A 10,570-nucleotide genomic window follows, 5' to 3' on the forward strand; every position below is an offset into this window, starting at 1 on the left:
TATGTATTTAAAGGCAAGTATAAGAATGAAAAGTCTTAAATCTTAAATCCTAAATCTTGCACCAAAAATCCACCCTGGGGACCAGCTGCAAACCTACAAGCTGTCCCGCAGAAGATGCTGCTCCAGCAGAAGCTGTCCTCCAGGGGTGGGCAGCAGACGAGCCACACAACGATGCTCCTTAAGGCAAGCTGGGTGGATCTGGGCTACCACACAGAAACTTTATACTACAGATATGAAACACGTGTCATAATCGTATCACCAGTCATATAATGGGAGTAGCAGTGTCTTTAAACCAGCTGTAGCTCTGGAAGGAAATATGCTTTGTTGGATTTTCCCAGAATTTCTTTTATTCTGTATTTTGCAGGGGGAGGAGAAGGCATCCCTGCCCCGCTGCAGACTCAGGTCCTGATTCTGCCCTGCTGCAGTGCAAGGATTTCGAGGCAGTGCCTGAATAAAGCTCAGAAATACTGATCTCACCTCTCCTCTGGTAACTCGGCGCTTGCAATGCACAGAGCAGAGCTGAGCCAAGCCTCACCTGGCAGCAGCACGCATTTTGCTTTTTATCAGAGCCACCTCCACACTCCTGTGACAGTCTCGTTAGCTCTAATAGCCAGGCTGGGCTCCGAGCATCAGCGCAGCCCTGCTCGTACACCCATGGAAAATTAAAGGAGCTTTCCTCCATCTTCTTCGGCATGAGAACGCAGCTGAGGATCTTTCAGCGTTTGGAGGACTTTTGGTCAATTGAAGCAAACCAAACATACCTAGATGCTTTTACGGCTGTTTCAGAGCCCTGTCTTTTTTAAGCTAATACTCCACCAGGGAGCACAGCTCGCAGACAAAAGCCGTCTGAAGTGCCTCGAAGAGATCTGAGCCTTGGGCTCTGCACTTTGCTGCTTATAAGCAATCATTTCAATCTGCCGGGCCGCGGCGGGAGTATGAGGCTTCATAAAAGGGCTTAGGTGTTGTAATACTGAGCACAGCAGCGTTTCGCTGGGTGTCTCGCTCTCCAGCCTCCCCGTGCAGTCCAGAAGATTTAGACACAAAGAACCAGATCCGCGCAGGCCAGCAGGGAACCACTTTAGGAAACGCTGAAGAGAGCACAGCCCAGCTGTGCTGAGTGAGGTGCCTCTTTCTGATCAGGTTTCAAGCCCCAGCTCCCTTCCCAGAGTAGGGGCTGAAGCAGCACACACTCATAAAACAGCAACAGCAATTAGAGCACTTGCTTAGGCTTTGGAAGGGAGAGATGCAGGTCTCCTCTTTCACTGCAGAGATGTGAATTCCCCGGTCCCAGACCCACGGTGCGACTATTGGGGTATCCTCCTGAAGCCCCTCTGGAAACAGATGAGGTTGGGCCAGGGGAGATGGACACCAATCATCCCTGAGCACTCTGGCAGCAGGACAGACAGCTTGGGCACCTTTCTGACACGGTTTGATGGGTAAGACTCCAATATCCTTTAGAGAAGACTGAAGTCTCAGCGAGCACCACGAACTGGGGGTTCCCAGAGTTAAGCCACGCAGGTGTCACCCTCTCTGATGGCCTGCAAAACACCAGCTTTTTGTGAAGAAAAATGAATCGAGCTCACGGCCTGCCAGCATAAACTAATGTTAAGTCACTAGTGACTAGAAGGTATCGAGGTGGTCTTCTCCAGGCTTTCTATGAGGAGCCACCTTGCCAGGAAAGCAGAAGCCAAGGTGATTTCTGGCACCCCAGCTTATCAGACCGGCCTGACACCTACTCCAGCACCACCAACACTGAGGTCCTGGGCAAGCCAAGATCTATTCAACACCGCAGCATTTACATAACTTTACTTGAGGAAACTTGCACCTCTGCACAGCCTGCAGAGGAGTTTGGGGAAACCGAGCTTTGGGATCAGGCCCAGTTCTCCAACGGTACTTAGATACTAACCCAAACAGTTTACAGCGGAGATAGTCGCCTAAATATTTTCCAAAATCTCAGTCCTTTGGGCCTTAGACTAGCTGGAAAAGAGGCTGAGAAGTGAAGTCACTCAAGGCACTCAGCTGCATACCAGGAGGGACACCGAGTTCCAGCTCTGGTCTCACCCCAGAGCAGCGGTGGTGCAGGTTGCATCTCCCTGCCCTGCCCTGCGAAGTTTGCCCTTACCACGGCCAAAATTTCAGCCCACGAAAGCTGATGGCACAACAGCACTGCGGTGAAACCCTTTGGATAATCTTTGACTTCTGCTACCTAGAGAGAAAATGCTTCAAGTAGGAATGTGTTTAGCATAATAACGCTAAAACAGTTCCATCGCAATGACAAGCATGATGTTTCATCAAAATTCTTAGGAGATTTGTATCTGCTGCAGCTCTCCTTTGGATGGGAGTTGGATGTAAAACAAGCATATGTTTCTCGTTACAGAGCTGCAGAAAAATCCATTGTTTCTTGGTTGACTGATGTGAAATTTAAAGAAATCGGTCTGCCATAACAAACACGATCTTCAGCAATCAAAACCTATTCTTGTATTTCACTATGTATTTAATCGAAGAACTTCAAGTGAAGTGAAAGTTCACTTAAAAATGATGAAAATTAATTCAAGCTAGAACTGTCAAACTGTAGGATTAATATTATTAACTGGGACTTTCTTAATTTGACACAAATAATTCTGATGTGCCTAAAATGCTGTGAACTTAAGGTAGAAAAAGATCCCAGTAATTTAAGAAATCTATATAGAATTCATATAAATTAAGATCAAGGTTTCAAAATCAAGTTTGGAAACTCAAGACGTACACTGCTGCCTTGTGCATTATGATATGACCACAAGTTACAGGTTCTTTTTTTTCCCAGTAGGAACCCCTTTTTAAGAGTACTTTCCAATCATTTTCTGTACACAGCACAACCTCAAGTGCCACACTCTGCACAGGTCACAAAAGTATCAGCTGCCGTATTTCTACGCTTAGCATCCTAGGAATGAGGAAGGAGGTCTTTTTCAACTCAAATTCCTCACGAGATTTGCTCCCAGCACCACCTCCTGTAGCATCAGTGGTGTGCCCAAACGAACACCAATGCTTTTGTCTGTTCTGTTTTTCAGAACAGAAATACTGAAATGAGCTGCACTAATGCAGATCGAAGTCAGAGATCACTGAATAAAGTGCCTTGCAGAGTGTTACAGAGGAACCTCATGACAGAAAAGCCAGTTCTCCAAAACAGAATGCTGTTTTCTTCATCAGACTATCAGTGCTATCAAGCTTTTCCTTAAAATTGGACAATTTTTCAGATTGTAGGGTTTTGCAGCCATGGGTTTACACTCTTCACAGACCAGCACACAGCCTACACCAGAAATGTGGCAGGACACAGCTGCACAGGTGGGATGGAAGTGTTGCAAGGAGATTATAGATACATGGAATTCCCTCCTTTTTTATTTATTTATTTTAAACTGTTTTCCAAGTTACTCACCTGCTAGCTGGTAGCACGAGCATCCAAATACTACATTACGTATTCTAGATAAGAGCTTAGTCTCTAACATGGAACTGCTACAACTCCTGGTTCCAGCACAGAGGTGCCCCTTTCACCCTGACCTGCTCCCTCCCTGTTTTACATTATTTTTAGATTTTCTTAAATGTCTCAAAGAATACTCCCCCATCATTGCCAGAAAACCAAATACATTTTCCTTTCCAATATTAAACTGAGAAATAAGCTAACAGTCTTCACTGAACTCTTGAAAAATACTTCAACAGAAAACTACTGTACAGTATGGGAACTTAAAACTGATTAATCCACATCAGAAGCATCTGAAAATATGCCTAAATGGAAGCTGTCAATCTCAGCTAGTCAACAGGCAAGCTTTGACACTGCTTCCTTTTATCTCCTCCCCTGAAACTGCAATAAAGACCACTTGGGAAGACTTTTGTTAACCTCCACCACTCGCCTCTGACTCTTGAAACACGATATACGACAGTAAAGAGGTCGATGGTTTCAGGAGCATGATGCCAATTGGCCCATGGATGCTTGGCACCTTCCACAAAGGTCAGACTATTTTCAAGTGCTTGTGGCCAACAAACCCCTTTTGTCTACCCCAACTTATTTTTGAAAACTTTTGAACCAAATTAACCTTAATCCAAACCTATAGTCAAATAAACAGATATGGCCTTTCTACAAAACTGTAGCTTTTCATAGAATTTTGACCAGTTATGCCCTTCAAATGCTCCTTCCATTAGATAATTAAGTTCTCTATTATTTAATAGCTAATGAAGTAGTTCTAATTCCACTAGGAAAAAAAAAAAAAAAAGTATTCTAATAATTCCATACAACAGAATTGTGGAACTTTCAGGTCCTGTCTGTCTCTTGAAGAAAATTAGGAAGTTCTCTAAAACCCATCAGCAAATGATGTATATGCTTCAATGGTAAGATTTTGCTATAAGAGGTGAAGGAAACCTCACATTCTTGATGTAACTTCCACACAATTTTTTCAAGGAATATTGGTGATGCAGATATTTCTGCAGCATTTTGCTTCACCATACTGTGAAGTGTTGAAATAAATATTTCACCTAGTAATAGCTCTACCCATTTTACAAATGTAAGCAACTGAAGCAAGCAGATAAGACGAGTCTGAGTCATGACCAAAGCTAAGATATGGATTAGAATGAATGGAAGCTATTTGGTTATTTATTAATCCAAAGGTACAGGCATGGTTTGCTCCAAATTTATGTATTTTTTTTTTTTTTTAACTGTTCTCTAGCTTTTGGTCCTCAGATTACTGCATTTGGTTTACAAGCATGCATAATAAAAGAGATATTGTGTTACTACTGCACAAGATTGTGCACTCCATATTGAGGGATATATAAAGCCTTACATTTTGCAATTTGTGTGCAACACCAAAGACTGTCTCAGAAATAACACTACTGTTATACTATGGATGACCAAACTCAAGGTCTTCAGACAGCAATGGCTGGTACTTTCCACATACAGCTGAATTGTTTCCGTGTTGAAATAGGGACCAAGCTCTGTGGATCTTTATTGTTATTAAGTCTGTTAGCATCATGGTTTAAAGTAATTGGTGCGACTCACTGTAAATAACAACATGCTCTAGGCCAAGAAAAAAAATACATGGGATGTTAATTATACTGTAGAAAGTACATCAGCTTTTTAAAAGGATAAAATCAAGATGAAATGAGACAGTCATCAAGGTTTATATGAAAATAATCTTACAAGCATTGACAACACACCTGGTATAAACAGCTAGTAAAATATTTCCTGATTTTTATGATTAAGGAACCATTTACATTTGTCATTAATGAAATAAGTACGTGCCTAGATACACAGAACATCACATGCTGCCATCTCATGACACCACTGTCACATCAAACACTGGTCCAGTATTCTCATCTCCAGGGAGAACTGGTGACAGAGGAAACAGCACCCCCATCTTAAGTTAACAGAGCAACTAGCAGCAGCAGCCCTGGGCATTTCTTACCTTACCCTCTAACTGCAGGAAACAGCTGCACTCTGAAAAGAGTAAGAAGCTGGAATGAAGACTGCATACCATTAAACTAATATGTAATGTATATGCTCATAGGAAAGATTTGAACATTAGCCTGTTAGCATTTACAAAGAAGTCTTCCAAGGAGATTTTATACTTTGACACGTTTATTTTAGTTGGATGAACAGAACCCATGAACAAGCTGAAACAAGTATTCCTTCAGCTTCACATTTGCCTCCCTGAAGACTTCAATAACCAAATGTTTAGAGATATCAGAAGTATGTGGACATTCGCATGAAGTAGTAGTTCAATAGTTATTTTTTGTTCCATGCTTCCCTTTCAAGCCGTTCACGGATTACTTCTTTAAGGTATGGTTCAAGATAATGCTTATCCTGAAAAAGAAGAGAGTATTTAAGATTAGTTAACTTCAACTCAAAAGGGAGGTCCAGAAACAACTCAAACCATCCTACGGATTACTTCTCTCTCATTCTTCCTCAGATTTGGCTACAAACTAATCTACAGAGGGGGAAAAGAAAAAAAGAACTATACCACTCACTCTGAAAGGGAAAGCTTGGCATCTACCGAGTCTGCAACGACAAACTCTAATGCAACCACTGCTAATTCTTAATGCTCCCCCAACATTAACAAGTCAAACGATGCCTTCAGCTATAACTTCATATTTTTTGACAAATATCCAAGCATGCAAAATCCACTTTAAATTTTCCTCACACTGCAGAAGCTTATTTTGAACTTAGCTTCTAAACAGCACTGCAAATTCAAACATAACACCTTGTCTGTGTATAACTGCAAATCAATTGCTGCTCAAGCAACTTATACAGTCAATACCAAAATATGACCAAGAACACCACAAGAAACAACCTCTGCTTCTATCGAGAAATTAATGCTCTTATATTATTTTCCAGTCCAAAGTTTAGTGAAAAATTCCTGCTAGGTGATTTGGAGAAAGTTGAAACACGCAGTAACGCAAAGTCTGAATTATTCCACTACAAAGAAACATGTTAATTGAAAATAAAAATGAAGGTGTAGCTTGATTTGGTTTTCAAATTACAGCAATACATTTATTTTAATACAAGGCTTTCCTTTAAATTATTGACATTTTCATAAATAAAAACTTTGGCTCAAGATTTTGTACAAAACCAAGAAACTCATTCAAAAGAATTTCCAAGCCAGTTAGAGCATACTTCCTTACTTGATAGCTTAGAATATTTCATCTGAATATAGAAGTGCTATAGTTTTGAGCTGTAGTTTAAGCCTTTGTCATCTTGAGCAAAAAGATTTAATTTCCAATGTTAAAATACAGATTTTTAAACAGCATTTAAAAGCTGTGTTTTTCAGAGGTATCCCATGAGATGCACACTCATTATAAATAATATGGAAGCATGCATCTCTTCAAGAGACTGAACATCCCAATGACACTACAATGATGAGTCCTAACGACCTCTCCACCTTGAGGCTACTCCATACACATACCTCTTCGTATTTCACCCACTGGTCTTTCGGAAGGATCTGATGTTTCAGGCTTAAGTCGAGTGCTCGCTTTATGCGAAACATTCTTTCATTGTAAAGATCCTCTGGAAGTCTCTTCAGTGCTTCCTTCACATCATCATCTTCATAAAATGTGTCATCTCGCATTAACCCTGTACCAACGATATTTTACATTATCACTGAGTTGATGTTCCTAAGTAAGATTTAGGACCAACACAGGTGTTTTTGCATAACATGGACATAACACTTAAAACGCAAAATTTTGAGGAAAAAAACAAAACAAAACAAAACAATCCAGGCAAAGAGAACCACTAACTGCTCACAGAGAACAAATTGTGAATGCTGACATTCACGTACTCTATTTAATTGCTCTTGCTCCTTTTCTTAAGAAGGAATATGGAAAATTGATATTTGATTTAATGTATTTCATAGTATTTTGCATCATCTATGCAGAACAGTAACCATTCAGGATCTGATGGGTGGACTTTTGTTCACTTTATTTCATATCCTTGATTTCAGATGACTGTCTAGGCAAAGGGTTTAAGAGCTGATTCTGTTGTGGCCAGTCAACTGCAGATGTGACTATTTCAGTTCCTAAGAATTATTGTCTAAGCTCCAGTGAGGATAATGCCTTGATCTCCATCAGCTACAACAAGCAAAGGGAAAATGAACCTACTGAATTTTTTTTGTGCCTGAGTTTCCACTTCTTCCCTCCATCAGAACGTAGTTCAGGGAGGTGTAACTAGCCTTCTGACAGCATAAGGAGATCCCCACACTGTTTTTGGAGTGAAGAATTTCTGAAATTTAACCAATCCTGCTTGAAATTTCAGTATTAGTAACAAAGCACAAAAATGTTACTTCTGTAACATTTTAAAATTGGTATAGATTACAAGTGCACACCTACTGCCTTGAGGTTAAAGGTTTTGCTCTCACGTGACCAAGTTGGCAGGAGCCTCCCAGTAAAAAACAAATTTCCTTTGAGCCATATACTCTTGAAAATATAAGGTGTGGTTTTACAGTTTCTGTTTAAAGGCACAAGAAGCACAGCTGCTAATTTAGCCACTAGATTTCAGTCACATTCATAGAAAATGGAACAAATGTATAAATGCCATCAAGAATTTCAGTGGATAGCACTTCACCTCTAGAAGTGAGTGACCAAAGAATAAACTTTAGTCCTTCATTTTTCTTTTTTCTTTCTAGCTTTCCTGGGGCAGGCAAGTAAACTTCTTTAAATCATGCCCTGAAGGTGCAGCCAGTACTAGTAACAGTCTCTGAATATTCAAATTATCTTGTCATTCAAGAACAGTTCTGCAATCTCTATTGTTGAAACAAACTTGGTAATAACAAGGGATGAATTAATAACAATACCATCAAGGCAAAGCCCTTTACTTAAGGAAACACTATTTTTACAGCCACTTTCCCATTATACAGGCCAGAGACACAGCAGCTCAAGTTACAGTGATACAAAGTGCAAAAATAGCTAAATCCTTTTATACAGGTTGGATGCTTTGCACAAGTAACCCAGACAGACCAACTGCTATTAGCAGCAATCTCTCCAGTTTGGAATGCAGCCCTTGGGAAGGTACCAAGATTAGCAGGTACTAACCTATGCAATTAACTTGGTGGGGAAAAAAAAATAAAGAATCAAGCTTTCAGGACTGCTTTCTGAAAGTTTTTTCAAGGGCTCCAACTTAACCTTAGTTGTTACAGGTTATTTCACTGAAAAGGGGAGCAAACCCAGAAACAACAGAAAAGAAGTCACTGTCTCATTACTAGGCAGCAGTCACGGTGACTGAAGTTGTTGATAACTTTCTTCTTGAAAGAAAAGTAGTAGCTAATGTTGATAAAAAGACATGCAACAAATTGCACGTCCATACACCAGTTGTGAATTATAACTAGATGGAGAACGGTTAACCTTGCAAAGTTTCTAAGGCTTAATGAAACACTCACCGAGCTTGTTGAATCCAGCCGCGTTGTAATACCACTTGCGGATTCTGTCAATCAGACGGCCACCTCCTGAAACTGAAAGCGACTGCCATCAGTCGGGGAACACGACAAAATGCAACCTTACACACTGCTATGACACTATTTGTTGACTTTGTTCACGTACAGTGACGAAACACCACGTCAGGTTTGGACTTGAGCATGTATGACCAGGCTCCTCTGCTTTCCAGTATTCTTACATGGATCCTGAGCATACAGCACGAGTGCTTGCTCCATACGATATTCTGACCTCTCTTTCACTTGATTTAAACATTAGAGCGCTTTAAGACTTGGAACACTGCTCACAATTCATCCCCAAGCACATCAGCAACAGCTTTAAGCTCCATAACTTTCTTGAGCTAACACCACAGTGTTTACCGCCCTGTTTCTCAAAGCGTTTACCTAAGTTTCACAGCTCTCATTACGGGTTAATGTGATTTCAAGACCAGCACATTATGTTGTTAACCTTCTGCTCCCCTCGCCCATTACTTAAATACTATTCCAGACCTGCTTTTCCAAACAGCTGCCAAAGTCAACGGGAAGGTCAACACCGAAACCTCAGAAGAATCGTTGGCTTTAAGAAGGAAAGGATGCAAAATGCAGGATACCGATCTTTTCCTAGCTGTGATTTTGGATATCAAAGGAGGGTTGGTTGGTTGTTTTTTAAGTGTAGTTAAATGCTGTTTGGTACCAAATTAATATAACTCGGCAAGGGTCTGGAAAGGTGAAAACAGCACAGTTCAGGCAATGCGGTGAACACAAGGTTATATTTCATGACTTTAGGAGGGCTGCCTTATGAAGACAATCCAGAAAGTCAGTGCTATGTGTAATAGCAGCACACTATCAGCATGTCGCCTGGTCAGACTTCGACCTTCACATTTTAGCTGAGAAGCAACCACACCAAACGAACCGAGCCCGAAGCCGCTACTTACCACAGAACAGTTTGGGTTGAAATGAACCTTAAAGCTTAAAGCCCACCCAGTCCCAGCCCCCTGCCATGGGCAGGGACACCTCCTCCCAGCCCAGGCTGCCCCAAACCCCATCCAGCCTGGCCGTGGGCCCCTCCCGTGGCGGGACACCCGCACCCTCCCCGGGCAGCCCCTGTGAGCGCCTCAGCGCAGCCCCTGCCCGGCCGCCCCCCCCCCGCTCACCGGTCGCCCTGGCCGCCATGTTGACCTCGGCGCGGCGCGCTGCCTGTTGGGGGGCGCCCGGGGCGCATGCGCGGCGGGGCGGGCTCGATCCGGGCACGGCCGTGAGGGGAGGAGCGGGGCGGGGGCCGGGTCCCTCCGCTTGTCCGTGAGGAAACGTGCCGCTGCGCTCCTAAAGACAAAAATAAAAATAAAATAAAGAAAAAAAAGTTGGTTTATAACAGCAATCTCGTCACACTAGACAATTTGAGGTGGCTGAGGCTCGCAGCAGCACTCAGGGCGCCCTTCAGGCAGCCGCTGCCCGCAGCAGGAGCGGCGCTGTCGGAAATTTCTGTCAGCTTGCAGCCAAAAAGTATCTGATACAACTCAGAAAAGCCTTCTCCCCCCTCTCCTCTTTTCTTTTAGCACTTCTCTCGGTTGTCTTTCTTCACGGTGTTTCTGGGAAGCTATTTTGGCATAAGTCTCACAGTTAGCATTTCAAGGAACCCCTTTAGCTCT

At 42.2% G+C, this 10,570-nt stretch overlaps 1 protein-coding gene across 1 annotated transcript; it reads right to left on the bottom strand.

Annotated features, from left to right (window-relative positions):
• Positions 1-5,584: 5,584 nt before the first annotated feature.
• On the bottom strand, positions 5,585-10,168 carry UQCRB (ubiquinol-cytochrome c reductase binding protein). The gene is made up of 4 exons (XM_068672309.1): positions 10,076-10,168; positions 8,892-8,963; positions 6,927-7,093; positions 5,585-5,827 (listed from the first exon to the last, which is right to left on the bottom strand). Exons 1-4 carry the CDS (start codon positions 10,092-10,094, stop codon positions 5,750-5,752), a joined length of 336 nt encoding a protein of 111 aa, XP_068528410.1. The 5' UTR covers positions 10,095-10,168; the 3' UTR covers positions 5,585-5,749.
• Between the last annotated feature and the right edge of the window lie 402 nt (positions 10,169-10,570).

The sequence above is a fragment of the Anas acuta genome, chromosome 2 (assembly GCF_963932015.1).
Source record: "Anas acuta chromosome 2, bAnaAcu1.1, whole genome shotgun sequence".
Classification (NCBI taxonomy): Eukaryota; Metazoa; Chordata; class Aves; order Anseriformes; family Anatidae; genus Anas; species Anas acuta.

Coding starts and splice junctions, on each gene's coding strand:
- UQCRB (XM_068672309.1), bottom strand. Junction 7,094..8,891: donor GGCTGGATTCAACAAGCTCG/GTGAGTGTTTCA, acceptor TCGTTGGTACAG/GGTTAATGCGAGATGACACA. Junction 5,828..6,926: donor AGTGGGTGAAATACGAAGAG/GTATGTGTATGG, acceptor CTTCTTTTTCAG/GATAAGCATTATCTTGAACC.